General features: G+C 37.6%; 1 protein-coding gene across 2 annotated transcripts in view; it reads right to left on the bottom strand.

The window, feature by feature from the left end:
• Positions 1 to 21,016, bottom strand: part of Baz1b (bromodomain adjacent to zinc finger domain 1B) — an 80,823-nt gene that overhangs the window by 27,415 nt on the left and 32,392 nt on the right. For both annotated transcript variants that reach the window (XM_076840746.2, XM_076840745.2), the window contains exons 6-9: positions 20,121 to 20,318; positions 8,802 to 10,500; positions 4,780 to 4,918; positions 3,908 to 4,041 (exon numbers count right to left, since the gene is read on the bottom strand). In XM_076840746.2, the coding sequence (XP_076696861.1) occupies positions 3,908 to 4,041; positions 4,780 to 4,918; positions 8,802 to 10,500; positions 20,121 to 20,318 (2,170 nt within the window). The remainder of the gene's footprint in view (positions 1 to 3,907; positions 4,042 to 4,779; positions 4,919 to 8,801; positions 10,501 to 20,120; positions 20,319 to 21,016) is intronic.

Raw genomic sequence — 21,016 nt, 5'->3', positions numbered from 1 at the left:
CTAAACAAGAACATCCACAATACCAAGCACAGCATTACACACGCATAAATCCCAACTATTCAGGAGGCTGAGGTAGAAGGACTGCCCATTTAAGGCCAACCTGGGCAATTTAGTGTGACCCTATCTCAAGGAAGGACTGAGGGATGGGGAAGCAGGGGTGTGGGGATTACTCAGTGGTACAGTGTTCCTGGGTTCAATCCTCAGGAAAAAAAGAAAACTTGATGTACAAATAAAGGGATTTGGATGCCCAGTTCTCTCTTGAGGGATCTCTTTAACTATGTAACTGACATAAGGTTTTGTTGTTGTTCTGGCAGTACTGGATATGGAGCCCAGGGCCTTGAACATACTAGGAAAGTGCTCTACCACTGTGATACCCCAAGCTGTCTGCCTAATCACTACCTGTTTTGGAATGGAAACTAGGTCCTTGCACGTCAGCCAAGTACTCTACCACCAAACTAAACATCCAGCCTTTTAAAAATTTTATTTTCAGACAGGGTCTCATTATTGCTCAAGCTGATCTCGAATCTGCTGTCCTCTTCAAGAAGCTGGAATTACAGGTATAGCAGACATGACTATGCCATGCTGCCACCTGGCTTTTGAAACACATTATAAAACAGACCTCTTCCAGTAATGTCTCCCGGTTCTGATGATCCTGACTCCACAGTTAACTGCTAATTTAACAGTGACCTCAGCTGGGTATTTATAAAGTCTATAAAAACTACAGTTTTTGACAAGGCGACATAAACTACACTTAATATAATTCAACGTGAAAATATCTTACATTTGAAGTTTGGGAAAATATAATAATATTAGTAGTTTTCTTATTAACAATTCTTTGAGTATGGGCTGTGGATGTGGCTTAGTGGAAGAGCATTTGCCTAGCATGTACAGGGACCTGGGTTCAATTCCTGGTACTATCAAAAACAACCAAAAAACCCAATTCTGTGAGCTTAAGTTTGGGTTAAGAGTTTCTCTAAAATGAAGTACTACTTAAAACATGAATATTTCCTAAAGAAATGTAATAATCTAATATGTGACAAGCAATTTTCATTGGGTTCTACTAACCCAATGGTTCTCAACAGGGAGCAGTGCTTGGTTTTCACTACTGACATCCGGAGGCTATGGGTACTGCTAAACATCACATAAACATGGAACAGTTTCCACTACAAAGAATTCTGACTCAAAATGTTAGTAACATGGAGGTTGAGAAGACCTAATCTGACCCACACATCCCATTTTTAATAATTAATTTTAGTTGTTGTTGGACCTTTATTTTATTATTTGTAGGTGGTGCTGAGAATCGAACCCAGTGCCTCATGGATGCTAGGCAAGTGCACTAACACTGAGCCACAACCCCAGCCCCCAAGCATTTCATTTTTAAAACTTAAAAAAAAAAGAGAAATTTAATTTCTTAAAATATATTCAACAGGTATACTTTGAGAAAGAATGAAAACACATATTCAGAAAAGCAATTTGCGTTTACTTTACAAACCCAACATGCTATATAAATGTGCCAAGATGAAGAAGACTGTCCAGGACCCCTCATGACTCCCCCCCCCACACACCAAGTTTTATATTCTAAAGAGACAGGGTCTTGTAGTGTTGCCCAGGCTGGACCTGAACAACATGGCTCAAATGACCCTCGCATCTTAGCCCCAAAGTAACTGGGACTACAGGTGCATGCCACTTTTGCCAATATTTAGTTATGTATTTGCTGTGTTTCTCTTTACCAGAAAAAAATTTTTTTTTAATATTTTTTGGGGGCTGGGGTTGTGGCTCAGAGGTAGACCACCTGTCTAGCACATGCAAGGCCCTGGGTTTGATCCTCAGCATCACATAAAAATAAATAAATAAAAGTATTGTGTTTAACTACAAATAAAAAATATTTTAAAAATCCATTTTTTGTAGTTGTAGATGGATACCTTTATTTATTATCTTTCACACGTGTTAGGCAAGCACTCTGTCACTGAGCTACAACCCTAGCCCTTTACCAGAATTTTAAACAACATTCCAGACCTTATCTGTCTTGTTTGGGGCTACATCCTCAGCACAGTAAAAATTGCTTTAAAGGGGAGGGAAGGGAGGGAGTTGAGGGAGTGTGCATGGGGGCAGGAAAGAGAGTGGAATGAGATGGACATCAGTACCCTGGGTACATGTATGACTGCACATATGGTGTGATGCTACATCATGTACAACCATAGAAATGTAAAGTTGAGCTGCAATTGTGTACAATGAATCAAAATGCATTCTGCTGTCATATATACCTAATTAAAATAAATTTAACAAAGAAAACCATTTCTTAGAAAGCTTTCTGAATACAACTCAGCAAAGAATAAATTAGAAAAAGCAGAAATAGTAAAATGTAAAAAATATTAAAAATGCTAATTATAGAATATTCTGCTTTATGAAACAAATATGGAGAAAGAAATCCCAAAAGGGAATCTTGCTGAAAGTACTAAATTTTTTTAGTCATATTTAAAAATGAAAATCTTTCATAAATCCTAAATAAAAATTTAAAATGTAAGTAATATGTTGACTTAACATTTGCATTTAAGAGGACAAAACTGCTTTACATGCATTAGTGAATTCCTAGATTTCTCTAAATGACATGTACCAAGTATTATTATTATGAGTCCTCTGCTTTTAAAAAATATTTTTAGTTGTAGTTGGATGCAATATCTTTATTTTATTTATTCATTCGTTTGTTTATTTATATGTGGTGCTGAGGATTGAACCCAGTGCCTTGCACACTCTAGGTGAGCTAAGCCACAACCTCAGCCCCTAAACATTATTTTTTAAAAAAGTTAGCTACAGTTTTGAGATTTATTAGAGTGACTGTGAATGTAACTATAGTATTGAGACATAATTAACATGCTTTTAAATGTTATTTACATATGAAAATGTTTCCTATGATTGATCTTATTCCTAAATTATACTGTTTTCCATTTTTGAAAAATTTCTTTGTAGACAAGAGACGCTCCAAAAATCTTGAATAAATACTTTTAAAAGCAAAGAGCGCGGAAACTAACTAACTAACTTACTTACTTACTTTACTTACTTACTTATTTATATATATTCTTTGGTACCAGGAATTGAACTTAGAAGCACTTAACCACTGAGCCACATCCCTAGCTCATTTTTTTTCTTATTTTGAGAAAGAGTCTTGCAAAATTGCTTAGGCCCTCTCTAAATTGTTGTGGTTGACCTTAAACTCGAAATTCTCTTGCCTCTGCCTCCCAAGCTGCTGGGATAGAAGATATAACTCTGCTTTCCTAGTTCCTAACCTCAATTCTACACCCTGAAGCACCTATAAAGAAGTCTACAAGGTACAAAATTTGAAAACTATGCCTATAAATATTTATTGCCCAAATATCCTAATATTCAAGCTATTTATCCTCTCAACAATAGTGAGAACAAAACTGGTAATAAAATGTGAATTTCTTTCCTTCTCTCTATGCATTCACAACCACTCACCTCACTAAATACTTCTAGCTTTTTTTAAGGAAATGGAAAGGTAGTACTCCTTAATGTGGTGCCTACATTAGTTGGGTAAAACAAATATTGAGAGTCCTTATTTTAAATGGTTTGACTTAAAATTTTTAACTTTATAACGGTGTAAAGCAATACAAATGCAGTAGAAACGGTACTTTAAATTCTGAATTATGATCTTTTCCCAGGCCAGCAACAGGCAGTACTTATTCTCATGCAACGTAGAGCAGCAGCAGGCAGTCGCACAATCACAGGGGAAACACTGAGGCATCGCAGTGTGCTATGCTGCCAAGCGGGATGCCTGGAAGTTTAGATTCGTTCAATGCATTTCCAACATGCAATCCTTTCAGCCTGTGATGAGTTTATTAGGACATGAACCTATCACAATTTGAGGGGTATCTAGAGTAGACAGGCTTACTTCGGGGATAGTAATCCTCATCAGGAGAGTCTGCACGGTCTTTGCGGCGATGGTTGAATCGGTAGTCAATACTGTCATGTACCCAGCCTTTTTCAATGAACAACCCCGGAACTTCATCTGAGAAGAGCCAGTATCTACAAATCACAATCAGTGTTAATCAGATAATGAATACATCAGGATGGGATGATTTTAATATTAGAAAAGCTGACTAGAGTATGACAAGCATTTGACACTGCAGCCGATAGCACCTTTGCTCAAAATTGCAAACAGATAAAACTGATAAGGTAAAGCAGAGGACACCAAAATTTACTTAATGTCTATAATCTTTATAATTGCTAATTGCTATCTTTGGATTCCACACAATGCATGTATTTAAAATATATTACCAGGTTGGATACTGTAGCTCAGTGATAGACTGCTTGCCTAGCATTTGCAAGGCCCTGGGTCCAACCCCCAGTACTGCTAAAAAAAAAATGTCTGAGAGTGTATGTTGTGTCTAAGAAACTATAAGAAACTCTATTTGGAATACACTTTATCTTATTTTTAGTGACTTCAAGAGCCAGAAAACACCCTTTTTTTTTTTTTTTTAATTTTCTTAGTGGCAATGCTGGGAACAAACCCAGGGCCTCTGAATATTGGGTAAACACTCTACCACTAAGCTACATCCCCAGCTGAGGGACACGGCTTATTTAACTTTATAACCCTGCATTTGGCATAGATAATGTTCAGTAAATGTATGATAAGCAATTATGTTTTCAATCAAAATTGGAAAATTGAATAGAAATGGTTATCTATTTTTAATGCTTTAGATAGCTTCATTAATTAATAACAAAAGAATCTCCCCATAAGATAACAAGAATCAAACTTCTTACCTATTATGGTTTCGATCTGTACCAATAGGAGTCCTCCGCATGACTAGCTTTGCCTTGGCAATCCCTTCCTGGAAAGCCTTCTCAGCCGCTGCCTTGTGCTTCCGGATTCGTTCTTCTTCAGCTTCACGTTCTAGTTTCACTGGTAAAGATAAAAAAGTGTCCATCAGTAGATGCTCAAGCCAGGTGTGGTGGTGCCCACCTGTAATCCCAGCAGCTTGGGAGGCTGAGGAAGGAGGATCACGAGTTCAAAGCCAGCCTCAGCAAAATCGAGGTGCTAAGAAACTCAGCGGGACTCTGTCTCTAAATAAAATACAAAATAGGGCTGGGTATGTGACTCAGTGATAGAGTGCCCCTGAGTTCATTCCTCAGTACCAAAAAAAAAAAAAAAAAGATGCTCAGTCCGGTAAGGCACACACCTGTAATCCCAGCTGAGTCAGGATGGCCAGTTCAAAGCCGGTCTTAGCAGTTTAGCAAGGCCCTAAGCAACTCAACAAGACCCTGTCTCTAAATATATATATGTATGTATGTATGTATGTATGTTTGGGCACGCAGCTTAGTATTCATGGGTTCAATCCCCAGTACAAACAAATAACAACAACAACAAAAAAAGGTAGATGCTCAGAGAACCTGTTTCTCTCTCCAAAATTCTCATCTATGAAATGACATGTAAGGCAACAATTTCTTTTCGATCCTCCTATATTCCTCAAATTTTCATGAAGTCCCACTTACCAGTCACAGGATCCTCAAAAAGATCAGGATAAAAATAACTAATTAAATAACCACTTCAAAAATTTTTAATCAATTCACTTCTGTTTATTAATTACATGGGCTTATTCTTTTCTGTTAGAAATTTTTCACCAGCATCAACCAAAAAAACCCACTCACCTTGTCTTTTAAGTTCTTCCCTGTCACAAATTGCTACTGAACAGTATAGAACTCTGCTATTTACAATGTCGAATTTTTTAACTCTGATCCTCTACTGATAACATCTACAATATGGTGAGAATATGAAAAATCCAACTGTCAACAGAAGTTACTTTTAAAAATTAAGACAAATTCTATTTATGTAAATTACACGGAAGAGCTTGAGGGTGTGACTTAGTGGTACAGTGTCTGCACAGCATGCTCCAGGCCCTGGATTTGATCCCAGGCACTGAAAAACCAAAGTAAAAGAATGAAACATGGAATTTGTTACCTTTAAAAAATTAATCTTGACATATGAACTGGTATTAGCCATAAATATGAGAGGTACTGATAAAAAGAGACCATGTGGGCTGAATGTGTGGCTCAGCAGTAGGTTAGAGCATTTGCAGTTAGTGTGTTAGAGACCCTGGGTTTGATCTCCAGCACACTCAAAGAAGATTCTTTGAAGAAAACACAGGGGTAAACCTTTACAATCTTGGATTAAGAATTGGATTCTCAAGCTATAACATCAAATCCATGAGCAACCAAAGAAAAAACATTTCAAAACAACCGGATCTCACAGAAATTAAAAGTACTTATGCCTGAAAGGGCACTATCAAGAAAGTGAAGACCACTCACAAAGTGGGCAAAAACATTTTACAACATGTGTTTAATAAGGGAATTGTATCTAGAATATCTTTAAAAAAGTCTTGCAACTTAGTAAGTAAAAGACAACTTTGTTTTTGTTTATGCAGGAAGCAGTACTAGGGATTGCACCTAAATTATACTCCCCGCCCTTTCGATTTATTTTTAGACAGGGTCTTGCTAAGTTGCTAGGCTGCCCTTTAATTTGAGATCCTCCTGCCACTGCCTCCTGAGTAGCTGGGGTGACAGGCATTTGCCACCATGCCCAATAAGTTAATTCAGATCTTTTGCCCAATTTAATCATGGGAAAAGATCTGAAATTAACATTTCTCCAAAGATACACAAATAGTCAATAGGAACATCCCTAGTCATATAGGAAATGCAAATCAAAATAATGAGATATCAATTCACTCCCACCAGGATGGCTATAACCATGAAGACAAAAACAAGTATTAGTGAGGAAGTGGAGAAATAAGAATCTTCAGACACTGCTGGTGGGAATAAAGTTATGCAGTCATTTTATTAAAACAGCCTGGCAGTTCCACAGCAATACCATTCCTAAAGATGTACCCAAAAGAAAAGAAAATATATGTCTATAGAAAAACTTTTGTCCTAATATTTACAATAGCATTATTCATAATACCCCAAGGGTTGAAACAACCTAAAATGTCCATTGACGTTCTGGAGAAGAAACAGAAGATCTTATGAATGGCTTCCTTAATGAGGTATGTTTTTCTGTTTGTTTACAGTACTGAGAATTGAACCCAGAAGTGCTCTACCACTGAACTATGTCTGCAGTCATTTTTATTTTTTATTTTGAGACAAGGTCTTACTAAGTTGCCCAGGCTATCCTTAAGCTTGAAATCCTCCTGTCTCAGCCTCCCAAGTAGTTGAGAGTACAGACATGCACAAATGCACCCGGCAGGCATAAGCTGTACATGTGACAGCATGGTGAACTTCTGAGACATCAAGCTAGGTGGGGAGGAAAAGTCACAAAAGCACTTATTATTTGACTATTGTTACGGTTTAGATACGAGGTGGCCCTCAAAATCTCACATGTAAGGCAATCTAAGAAGGTTCAGAGATAAAATGATTAGGTAACGAGAGTTATAACCTAATCAGTGGATTAATCCATGACATGAATCAGTTGGGTGGTTAACTGCAGGCAGGTAGCGTGTGGGCTGGAGGAAGCAGGTCACCAAGGGGTGACACTGTGCCCCTAGTGAACAGAGCTCTCTCTGCTTCCTGGTTGCCATGCCCTGAGCTGCCTTCAATTGCCAGACCCTTCCACCAATATATTCTCTCATCTTGGGCTCACAGCTATGCAGCTGGCCAACCAGGGATAGAATGTCTGAAACTGTGGGCCATAATAAACTTTCCCTTCTAAGTTCTTGTCAAGTCTTTTGGTCACAGCAACACAAAGCTGACTAAAACAATTCCATTTATAGGAAACGTTTAGAATAGGTTACTTATGGCTCCAGAAGACGGGTAAATGGGGTGACAATAAGCTAAGGGGAGTGGGGTTTCTTTTACAGGTTATAAAAATATTATATAATTGTAGCAATGGTTATACATATCTGTGAGTGCATTTTAAAACACTGAATTGTATATGATAAATGGGTGAATTGTGTGTTGTGAGAATCATTTGATAAGATTTTTTTCTTAAAAGTTCAGATCTGGGGGCTGGGGTTGTGGGTCAGCGAAAGAGTGCTCACCTAGCACGTGAGACCCTGGGTTTGATCCTCAGCACCACATAATAAATAAATAAATAAAATAAAGGAATGTGGGGCTGGGGTTGTGGGTCAGTGGTAAAGTGTTCACCTAACACGCATGAGGCCCTGGGTTAGATCCTCAGCAACATATAAAAATTTAATAAATAAAATAAATAGTTCAGATCTGATGGTGCCATCAAAGCCCAAGATTTTTTAGTTCTTAAATGATAATAAAGGAAAATCATTATCTCAGTTGGCAACTGTGCTAAGGGGTTCAAATACCTTGTCATTCAATCTTACCAAACATGAGAAAAGTATGGCATGGATAAATAACTTGCCAAAGAAATACAGCAAAAAGAATTCAAACCCAAGTCAGCAATTCCAAAGAGCAATCTGTTGTTTTCAATATGTCTATTATGTGGGTTTGGGCATTTATCAAAACCAGAAAAGATGCCACCATCACATTAACTTATCATCAACTGCAGAATTCTAGGCCAAACAGTCTAAAATATTACAAGCCTAGATCTAGGGCTACAGCTCTGGGGGAGAGTGCTTGCCTGGTGTGTGCAAGACTCTGGGTTCAATCCCCAGCAACATCCACACACATAATATGATTATATAATATACATTACATACCTAGCTGGTTCTGGGTTGTTGCAGAAATAAGCAAATAATTGACAGAGACATCCCATTTCTCCACGAACTTCCCATCTTTTACCATCTTCTAAAGGCCTTCCCTTTTCTCTGGGTGTAAAATCTTACCTTTCATTTCCCTTTCCTGGATCTCCCTTTCCCTTTTGGCCTGCATGGCAAGCAGCCTTCTGCTCTTCACAGCACTAATCATGTCTTCAGCTTCCATATCTACCTGGGGCTCAAACTTTACAATTTCTTTTTTCCTATCAGTTTTCCCTAACCCATTTTCCTCTTTGCCATTTTCTTTATTTCTGGCTTCCATTTCTTTCCGCTTCTGTTTCTCTGCTCTCTTCTTGTCGTTCTCCTCCTTCAACACAGCAAGCCGCTCCTTCCACAGCTCTGCAGACATCTGCTGTCTGGTCTCCATGTGGTCTTGTACTGAGTACGTCATGAGGATCCGGTGGCACAGTGCTGTCAAGATCTGCAGCTTCTCCTCTGATGTTAGCTCAAAAAACTCAGAGGTTTCCAGCTTCTCTAAGAACTCATCTTGTACCTCGTTGTCCTCAAATGGTGCCGAGTCTTTATTGTCATCTGTGTCTGAGCCCTCACTTTCCTCCTGGGCATCTGACCTGCGCAAGCAGAGCCGAACCAGCTCTGAAACAGAGTGCAGAGTGAGTGGGATTTCTGACAGCTTCATTCCCAATTCACCATAGTCTTCCGCTATTTCGTCTTGTAGTAAGGTCTGCAGCAGGATGACCAAAACTCTATTCAGGTATAAAAAGCCACCCTTATCTGCACTCAAGGCTTCCATTAGGGACACAGCAGTAATAGGATACTGAGCATCTGGTAAGAGTAGCCCAGAATAACAGCTCAAGAACTCCACCACCAGGGCCACATCCCCAAAGAGGGTGTTGGGCAGCCCTTCAGGGGTATCCACCAATCTAAATGTTGGAAGACTTTTGCCATTTAACTCTTGGTCCTCATACCGCTTCTGCTTTTCTAATTTCTCAAGCATTTCCTTCTCTCTTCTTTCTTTGGCTTTTTCCTTCAACTTTTCTTTTAGTTCCTGTCGTTTCTTCTTCAAATATTCTTTTCGCTGCTCTTCAGACATAGAGGCCCACCTCTTCCTATGCTCTAGAAGCTCATAGCGCTTTTGTACAATAGTTCTCAATTCTTCTGGGAGGCGGGCCCTATCTTCACTGGAAAGAAGACGAGCTGTTTTGGAGATAACACAGGACAGGGCACTCTTCTTGTCTTCGCGGTCTTTGTTTTCTTTGTAATAGGCAATCAGATGCAGAGCAGCAGGAGGCAAGTGTTTATGAGGTTTACTGGAGGACCTCGGTGTGGCCCCAGAATTCCGGGGGGCTCGTGTCATCTTCTGAGTGCCTTTGGCCATATCCAACAAAGTCATCTGCTTCATTTTGGTTTTAGGAGTCTTTAAACCCTTTTTGGGAGATTTGGCATTCCCTGTGGATTTCTGTCCATTCAGGATGCCTTTGCTCCTGCCCTTCGCTTTCAAAGGTTTATCACTGTGCTTCCCTGGTTTCTTAGTTGGTGGGCCTTTTTTAGGAATGTGAAAGTTGGCATGTAACTTGTTGGGTGACATCATCTTCATCATTTCTTCCAGATGTTCTTCTGGAGATCTGGAATTCTTTGAGTTCTTCACTTTGAGTGGTGAGCCATTTAATGATTTTTTCAAATGTACATGACACCATAACTTAGGATTTAACGGTGAACTCAAAGAACTGTCTGCCTTGGATTTCTTTGAGGGCTTCCTATCCGGGGATCCAGTATTCTTCCTCTTAGTAGAAGGGTTGAGAGTCATGTACTAGAAATTAAGAATAGGAAAAAAATTAATTTTAAATATTAAAAAAAAAAAAAATCAACGTCATAAAGGCCCTCATCCTCAGGTATTCAAGTAAAACTACATATTCACTTCTCTTCATAGACACTGTCCCTGAAAAAGCAAAGATATTATTGTTAGCTAATGTTTTTGCCACATTAATACAAACATCTCTGAATAACCAGACTTACAAATCTATACTGTGGGACTGAAAGTGCAGCTCAATGGTAGAGTACTTACCCAGCATACATGAGGCCCAGGGTTCGAGCCACAGCATCAGGGAAAAAAGTCTACACTCTGAGATTAAACCATTTGTTTATTTGCTTACTTTGTGCCAAGGATTGACCACAGGGCCTCACACATACCAGGCAAGTACTATATCACTGATCTACATCACCAGTCCCTGATATTAGACGTTTTTGCTACATAAGTAGCTCTATGTATTCTTAAATATTTCAATGAAATCTGTGAACCTTATCCCTGGAAACAACACATAAAAACTATGCATATAATTTCAGAGACCATCACCCACAGGCGCCAGATAAGGAATACCTAAAAAACAGTAATACTTGAGTAATTTTAAAAGCACTGCCCTTGGGCAGGGGGGAGTGCAGTGGTAAAGTACTGACCAAGCATGGTCCAGGGTTTGAGGCCCAGCACTTCCAGAAGAAGAGAACTGCTATGAAGTAGGACTGAATTTTAATGCTTTAAACTTTTATTCTGGATCACAGCATGCTATGATTTTAAGTATAAAGTGTAATATTCAAAATTTTTGTCTAAATTCAAGCATCTTTTATTAATAAAAGTATCCATAAGTATAATAAAAATATAAAAACTGCTCACAGATAAGGAAACCTCCTGACCTTGGTTTCTCAAACTCCTCTCTGTCCTTTCCCTGTAACTGATTAACTCATTTCCATGAATACATTTAACTATGAGCTGTCTAAATTCTCATTAATTTCATACAATTTTCTCTTTGAACAGCTTATATTTCTCAAATTCTCTCCCACTAGTACTCCAACCACACAATCCTCCAATCTCCCAAGACTTTAAATCCATTTATTTTATTACATTTTCACCACCCTCAACCTCTTGTCCTTTTATTTTAAGAGAGGGGTCTTGCTATGTTGCCCAGGCCCCTGCCTCAGTTCCTGAGTAGCTGGCACTACGGATGCACCACCTGGCTCTGCTCATCCTTCTCTATCCAGTTTAAATTCCAGTCAGTCATTTAATCAATCTTAATATAAATATACAATTCCCCTGTCTCTTTTCTTCTATTATATTTACCTGGAAAAACCATAATCCTGACTGGTTCACATTTTATTCACTCTACATTTAGCTCTAACATGGCTAGGATAAAATACACAAGTAGCCTCTCTCCAATTCTACCACCAGGCAACTGAAATGGGGACCCTCGACAGGCCCCTGTTCATGGTGTATTCCCTTAGCCTACTCCTCTTCCCTGTCTCCTAGAAACATAGCTTCTCCTACCTACTCTCACCCCTCCCATCTCCATCACACATAATTAGTTAATAGGTTAGAACCCCTTCCATTTGTCACAATACCACTCTTTCTTTATTTAAATGTGTTCTTCACCCAGGTACATACCCCTATAATCCCAGTGACTTGGAGGCCGAGGCAGGATAATCACAAGGTCCAGGCCAGTGCCAGCAACTTTATTGAGGCCCTAAGGCAACTTAACAACACCATTTCAAAATAAAAAGTAAAAAGGATTGGGGCAACTCAGTGGTAAAGCAACCCAATAGCAAAAATAAATAACTAAATCTGTACTTTAAAAATAAAACCATCTGATTTTAATGATTTAAAGATTGTAATTACAAATAAAAAAGAAAAGACTTACAACTAAAACATAAACTGAATGAAATACCAAGCAGTGCAAAACTAGAGCCTATTTCAGAAAAAGTTTTAAGAGGATCGAAAGACTAGATAACCTACAGAATACCTGACTTCTGCTGCCAAAAGGAGTTATACAAACACACAAAATTCCGAAACTTCAAGTTTTTTAATAGGTCTAATTTGAGAAAAGCAACATGTAAAGAAGCAGCCTGGAGACAGTAGGTGTGACAAGCTAGTATAAAACAAGATTGCAGGCAAACCAATCCCCCAGCCAGAGACTACGGAATATGAAATCAGAAGCCACTAAAAAAGGCTACAGGGAAATAGCTAAGGTAAAATAAAGAGAGAACACTGAAGAATCCCTATGCTCTTAGGAGTAAAGCAAAAGATGTAGTAAAATTTAATAAGCTGTGCTACAATACCAACGAAAACTCAAAACACTAGGGCTGGGAATGTATGTAGTTCAATAGTACAGCACTTGCCTAGCATGGGCTCAGGCCTTAACAATACACAACAACAAAACAAAAAAACAGAATGAAAAGATTTAAACATTAAAGGAAGAATCATCAGAGAAACAGAAACAGCAATACAAGACTTCTATAGAAGTAGGGTGTGCTCTGCATGAGTAAGCTACGCTTAACAATTCTCTTCTGGCTAAATTTTCTTTCTTTTTTCTTCTGGCTAAATTTTCTAACTTTAAAAGCCAATCTGCCTTCTAAGAATTATACTGACTGCGTTTTTGTTTTCTGTTTAAAATTGGATGTTTTGTTTCCCAGTAATCCTCAAGACAGGCTGGCGAAGAGGTATAGTGCTTAAAAGAACACATACTTTACTCATGAATTCCCCAATACAGAATTTCCCCAGGACAAATTTGAAAATGTTAAAAATAAATAAGTAAGTAAAGAAAAGTAAGTTATTTCATAAATTCCATTCTCCTGCTGGACACTAATACTATAAGTACTTGAAAATACCCTCCAAATCACAGAGAAAGATCCAACACTACCTGGTCAGGAACTAAAAACAAATATCTTGTCTCCAAAAGTGAATCATCTTATTCAGGCAACCTTGGAAAATATCCATAGCACAGCCATAAAAAGTGATAATGTTTCTAATTCTCAGAACAAGCTATTGCTTAAAAATTATCCTAAAATAAATTTAGTGTTGAAAAAGAGAATAATATGAGACTGTTTTGTTTTTAGCATTTAAATAGGTATCTTTTAGTAGGATCTATTTTAACTGGATCTCTTCTTAATTTACTGATTGTATTTCTCCTACTTAAAAACATTCAAATTTAGAATAAGTTTCTTTAACTTGACTCAGAAGCATACTATTATAAAGCAGTAATACAAGGTGAAGGTTTGTTATGAGAGGGTACAACCACCCATTTTTATTTATAAGGTGTGGCTTTTTTTATGTTTGTGTGTGTGTGGACAAACCACACCATAAATTTGTATTTCTTTTTCTTTTCTTTTTTTGAGAGAGAGAGAATTTTAGTATTTATTTTTTTTTTAGTTTTTGGCGGACACAACATCTTTGGTTGTATGTGGTGCTGAGGATTGAACCTGGGCCGCATGCATGCTAGGCGAGCGCATTATCGCTTGAGCCACATCCCCAGCCCCATAAATTTGTATTTCTGAAAAATGAAAAAAATGAACTCACCCAACCCCCTCCCAATAGGCCGGCTCCCGCGTGAGCAGTCCTTCAGTAACTGGGTCATCTCAGCATGGGTATGCTGGGGAGTCACAGCCCAAGGGAGCCGGCATGGCTGGACTCAGGGGGATCTGAAAAAGCATAAAACCACTTATGTGCTAAGGGTCTCCCCTCTGCCCCACTCTGCGCAATTCGCCTTCTAGACTAGTATAACGGCAGGGAGAAGAGAAGAATGAATACCCAGATTGGCAGGGTTAAAATTTTTTGGTCAAGGCCCTTCCTAATTGCCAAACAGGTAATCATACTTTTGAGTGTTCTCAGCAATGGGGGAGGCAGAAAGAAAAACAAGGGTATACACAATCCTACATCTGTCCTGTTGCGTAGAACATGCCACCATCATAAACACCATGTTTGTTGGTAAAAAGTAAAATAAAAAGTGAAGAAACCATTTGTAACATCTAAAATGCTGAATTTAATAATAAGCAGTATTATCTAATATACAAAATCTTAGATTAGAAAACTCTGGCAATCAATACCAAACTCTTACTTCATTCTTCTCATGTTTGGGATCTGAGGGCAATCTCAATCTCTATATGCATTTGTCAGCCAATTTTCTAAATGTGTTACACTGAAGTATTTTTAAAGAATTTTGAAAATAATATTCTTTCTTTCTTTATTTTATTTTCTATGGTGCTGGGGTTTGAACCCAGGGTTTGGAGCACGCTAGGAAAGCACTCTGCCACTGAATTATATCCCAAGCCCCTGTTTGTTTGCTTAAGTACTTCTGCTTTTGTCTCTAACTCAAGAGGGAACCTTAAAGGCAAAATTTTAATTAAGAAAAATCTTACAGGTACAATGACCCACATCTATAATCCCAGCTATCTGGGAGGTTGAGGCAGAAAGGTTGCAAGTTTGAGGCCAGTTTCAGCAAGGAAGGAAGGGATGAAGGGAGGGAGGAAAAAAACAGAAGAAATCTTAGAGATAGGAACCTACTTAAAAAGCTTGTTATTAGGACAAGTGAGAATTATATTTTAAAATGCATTTCAACCATTAGTAATGGGACAAATTAAAATTATATTAGGTGCCTTCTGATTTGATCTTCTGAGAAAAATATATCCATTCTGTGGTATTCCTAATCTGAACCTAATAAGAAAACATACCCAAATCAAAGGGCATCGTACAAAATAACTAGTTCATGTTACTCAAAAATGCCAAGGTTGGAGCTGGGGTCTTGGCTCAGTGTCCGAGCACTCGCCACGCACATGTGAGGTACTGGGTTTGATCCTCAACACCAAATAAAAATAAATAAACAAAATAAAGATATTGTGGGGCTGGGGTTATGGCTCAGCAGTAGAGTGCCCACCTCGCATGTGCAAGGCCCTGGGTTCGATCCTGAGCACCACATAAAAATAAATAAATAAATAAATAAACAAGAGTTAAAAAAATATAAAGATATTGTGTCCATGTATAACTAAAAAAAATATTAAAAAGAGGCTGGGGTAGCGGCTCAGTGGTAGAGCGTTCGCCTAGCACATAAGAGGCCCTAGGTTCAATCCCTAACACCACATAAATGAATAAAATAGATTTATTAATATATATTAATATAAATATATATATATATTTTTAACACCAAGGTTAGCTGAATAGGGTGGTATATACCTGTGATCCCAGCTACTCAAAAGGCTGAAGCAGGAGGATCTCAAGTTTAAGGCCAGCCCATACAGCTTAGTGAGACTCTGTCTCAAAACAAAATAAAAAGGGCTGAGGATGTAGTTCAGTGAGTAAGGTCCTGGGTTAAATTTCCAATACTAGCCAGGTGTGATGAGGCACACCTGTAATCCCAGTGACTCAGGAAGCTGAAGCAGGAGGACTGTGAGTTCAAAACCAGCATTAGCAATTTAGCAACACCCTAAGCAACTTGCAAGATCCTGTCACAAAATAAAATATTAAAAAAGGGCTGGTGATGTGTGTGGCTCAGTGGTTAAGTACCCCTGGGTTCAATGCTCAGTGCAAAACAAAACAAAACAAAAGGAAAGGATGACAGAGGCTTTTATTAGGCAAAATTTGAGTTATAACTGCAGATTATTGTATTGTTTCAATGTTGATTTCCTGATTTTGATAACTATACTACAATTACATTAGAAAATATCCTTATTTTCAAAAAGCACATATTCAGGCTGGGTGTGGTGGTGTGTACCTACAATCTCAGTGACTCAGGAGGCTGAGGCAGGAAGATCACAAGTTCAAGGCCAGTCTTAGCAACTGAGTCAGACCCTAAGTAACTTAGTAGGACCCTGTCTCAAAATAACAAAGTAAAAAGGGCGAGGATGTGGCTTAGTGGTAAATTGCCCCTGGGTTACATTCCCAGTAAACTTACACACACAAAAAAAGAAAACACATATTCAGGTATGTTTTAAGAGGACATCTAGATTTATACTTAACTGGGTTATATTAAGTTATAATAAAGGTTATAATATTCAAGAAATGTTATTGAATACATGGAAATTCTTTAGTATTCCAACAATTTCTTATGAAATTACTTCAAAATAAAATGCTTTTAAAATGTAGTAAGAAAAATGCTAAAAAAAGGTCCAAATTATTTCAGGATTTTTTCCCCTAATATTTACTTTTTAGTTTTAGGTGGATATAATATCTTTATTTTATTTTTATGTAGTGCTGAAGATCGAACCCAGTGCCTCACATGTGCTAGGCGAGCGCTCTACCACTGAGCCACAACCCAAGCCCTCCAAATGTCTTTTTAAAAAATGTCTTTTGATCTAGAATTTATGTGACCAACAGTCATCAAAAAAAATTTTCTGGATGTTTTTAGAAGTATCATTTTCTTCTTATTTCTTTACTCAAAGGTTTCCCTATTAGCACCCATCGTTACAAAGATAGAGTTCAAACATTATAGAGAAACTAAGAAAAAAATAGGGCTGTTGTGTAGATAGAGGGAAATGAGCAACTAAGATGGCAGAAGAGAAATCATTTTAGCATCTAGTTGCTTTGTAAATCATTCTTCCAAGTCATTAGGCCTATGAAAACTTAGCTAGCCCCCAAACCCAAATGTCAGTGCCATTTTTCTTAACAAATGACTTCTTCAAGAAATGAATTAAACAGCCATATGCCCATTACATGCAATGTGCCATGCCAAACTCACAGGATACAAATTGAGTTAAGTCAGGTAGAACTTATATTCTAGAAAGGGTTTACAAGACCACAAAACACAGCCTCATCATCATCATCACACTAGGCCCCACTCAACACTCCTGTTTGTCTAGGTAATTTTGCACTCTCCAACCTGAGCACTCTCCCACTGATCCTTTCCTAAAGCTGATGCTCAGAACTTGATTCCTCTTCCCAGGACATACCTTGCTCTCTAGCAGCTGTATTCAGTAGCCTGGTAGGAAATTATATTCTACAAAAATCAAAGAGGAGACAGAGAAAATTTTGCATGCCTTTGGGAAGGGTGGATAATGCTCATTATATTATTTTAAACTTCCTTTAAATGAAGAAAGAATCCAAAGCACTGTTTCATGGTCTGCTTATCTGGGTTCACTATTCTGTTCTACCCTGATATCAGAGGCCCTTTAAGAAAACTAATTTAAGAAAGGAAAACACATAGCTTATATGCAAAACATAGAAGACAATCAGTGAAATGTCAAAAAATGAGTATCAGAGATTAAGAAATTACTGCTTTCAGGTATAGAAAATAGAAAATAAAGATGTGTACATGCTCCTGATTTTATAGACCAGTATTTTATATGAGTCTCAATTTCTAAGTAAAATCACTCACTGCCTTTTTACAGTAGCTTACTATAAGCAAGCATGCACATCCTAATTGCAATCTGAATTATAGATAAATGTAATAACTAGTGATTTATGCCCTCATTAAAAATTTCTGAGAATAGCAGTTATCTTCAGAGATTTCCTTGGGATGTAAGTAAACAGAATTCTAATCTCTGGCTCCTACATAATGTTGAGCTCAGCTTTTTTCTCTTAATAAGCCAGAAGACCTCTTACTCATAAATAGTAATCTCGCCATGTAATGTATATTCTTGATTCACTAAACATAAACAATTTTAAAAATACATAAAAATATAGCTATAAGATTTTTAAAAACTAAGATTTTAAGGGCTCAAGTTATCCAAAGTCTAAATCCCACTCAGAGGTGAACTTATATAAGGATTTTCATATAGGTAATTCTGTAACCACAGAAAGCTGTATCATCTGTGGCAATAAAATGACGCTGAGGTCCAATCTTCAGACTAACTATCATTCATGGAAATTTTCATTCTGATCTAGAATAAGCTAATTCATAAATGAGTCTTTATTACAAAATAATAAAAATATAAGACATGATAGATGATAATGTTCAATGATGCTGGTCTAGAACAACGCTTAATAAATGCTAAAATATGGGAGGAAGTCTCTGTGTGTGTGTGTGTGTGTGTGTGTGTGTGAGAGAGAGAGAGAGAGAGAGAGAGAGAGAGAGAGAGAGAGAGAAAGAGAGTGAGAGAGAGACTGTCTTGCTGGGAATTGAACTTGTGTCTTATGCTCTACCACTGAGGTACAGTCCCAGCTTGGGAAGAATCTTTACCAATGTTCTACAGAAATAAAATTAGTTTTCAATATATTTATGTCAACATAATTAATGTAAGATAATTAAGGTTGTTTAGTTATGACTTGAAGGGTTCTTAATTTTTAATAATTAAAAGAGGGAGGGGGTTGGAGTTGTAGCTCAGTGGCAGAACACTTGCCTAGCACATGTGAAGCACTGGGTTCAATCTTCAGCACCACAAAAAATAAATAGGTAGGTAGGTAGATAGACAGATAGATAAATAGATGTGATTTGAAAAAAAGAAGGGGAGATAGTTTAGTGGCAGAGTACTTGTCTACCGTGTACAAGTCCCTGGGTTCAATCTTCAGTACTGCCAGAAAAAAAAGCAGAAAAGGGAAGAAATCCAAAAGTCTGGCATTGTTTTAATGTTTTGTCTCTGGTGCTGAACCCAAGGCCTCAAGAATACACACACTCTCCCAGTGGGATAAACTCTGAACATGTCCTAATCCTTTTCTGATCTAAAGACCAAAATGAAAATATCAGCCAGTATACTGATAAGTTCAATTTACCAACAAAAGAAACATGAGAAATCTCAAAAATCTACATTAAAAAAAAAAAAAAAAAAGAATTTGGGCTGGGGATGCAGCTTAGAGATGGAGCACTTGCCTAGCATTTGAGAGGCTCTATGTTTGATGCCCAGCACAGCCCCACCCCCTAAATCTTATTGGAGGAACTCTGAGACAGAAAAGACAATCATCCTAGGCCAAAGTCTGGGATCTTGTTATCCACTTCTAATTAGAATGGATCTCAGATTCCCCATCTGTAAAATAATACATACACTATACAATTTCATAAAAATGCTCTGAAGATAAAATGAGATGATTCAAGGGAGAAAATATCATTCTGAAGAGAGATATGCTAGATTTATTTACTACTAACATATCACTCAAAGTAATAGTTTCCAGGTTTTTTCCCACAGCTGCCAGTAATAATTGATCATCTTGCCTGATATACAAAACAAGTTTTCATTTTAAGAATCTGTTCACAAAATATTTTTGTTTCCAAAAAGAATATAAGAGGGGAAAAAAATGTTGTATAGTTTTACTTTTTCAATTATTCAAACATAGCAAAAAATAAATCAAATTAAGGGAAGCTATTCAATGTGCCCCCCCCCCCCAGCCCCCATTATCACAGCCTAATGAAACACATATCTGGAAATTTTCAAAATCATTATATGATGTTAGATTTTAAAATCTGGCCAGGCACAATGGTGCACATCTGTAACGACAGCTGAGGCAGGAGGAGGACTTTAAGTTTGAGACTACTCTCAGTAACTTAGTGAAACCTTTTCTCAAAATAAGGAATAAAGGGCTAGTGATATGGCTCAGTGATGTAGCACCACTGGATTCAATCCCCAGTACCAGAAGAAAAGAAAATTCAAAATCTGCTATGAATCTAAATTTTACTGGAGTCAAGAGAGAATAAACTCATCTACCAGTACTTTATTCTGCTATCCCAAAATTAATTGTGACCTTACCTTATATGGATCAAGTAAAAAGTCACTGAACTTGCTAGGCAGGGAATATTTCTTCACCAATTCATCTTCTACCACCCAAGGTGCATTTTCACCAGTACCAGCACGTAGGGCATTATGCCGTATAAAGTATCGAAGTATCTCCTTATTTGGTGGGCGCTCTGTGCGAATCAAGCTATCTGCTGGCACATTGCTGATGATCTAGGTGAAAAAAAATAAATAACTCACCACTAGGATACCATGGCAATTAACCAATAAGAACAAAAATTTACATCTTTTCCAGAAAACACAATTCCATCTATGAAATAAGGTTATAAATTAGAAGAAAGAGCAGAATAACATTTAGAGATAAAATGTCTAACTTTAAAGATATTCCAAGGCAATTTGTTGATATTACCTAAAAATGTGAACACCCTTCAAACCCATAATTCCTCAGTTAAGAATTTACCCTGGGGGGCTGGGGATGTGGCTCAAGTGGTGGCTCGCTTGCCTAGCATGCGCGAGGCACTGGGTTCGATTTTCAGCACCACATAAAAATGAAATAGAGATATTATGTCCACCTAAAACTAAAAAATAGTAGAGAGCTTACCTAGCACGTGTGAGGCACTGGAACTGATTCTCAGCACAGCATATAAATAAATAAATGAATAAATAAAGGCCCATCAACAATATATTTAAAAACAACAATAAAAACAAAACAGAATTTACCTAAGCATGTATATACAGAAATTTTCAACTACTTTTAACATCAAAAAGTGGTGCTGGGGCTGTGGATATAGCTCAGTAGTAGAGCACTTGTCCAGTATGTACAAGGCCCTGGGTCTGATTCCCAGCACCAAAAAAAAAAAAAAAAAAAAAAAAAAAAAAAAAAAAAACCCGGAGGAAGGAGAGTAATTATT

This window comes from Callospermophilus lateralis, chromosome 19, assembly GCF_048772815.1.
Source record: "Callospermophilus lateralis isolate mCalLat2 chromosome 19, mCalLat2.hap1, whole genome shotgun sequence".
Lineage (NCBI taxonomy): Eukaryota > Metazoa > Chordata > Mammalia > Rodentia > Sciuridae > Callospermophilus > Callospermophilus lateralis.
This window is presented reverse-complemented; position numbering and strand designations above follow the sequence as displayed.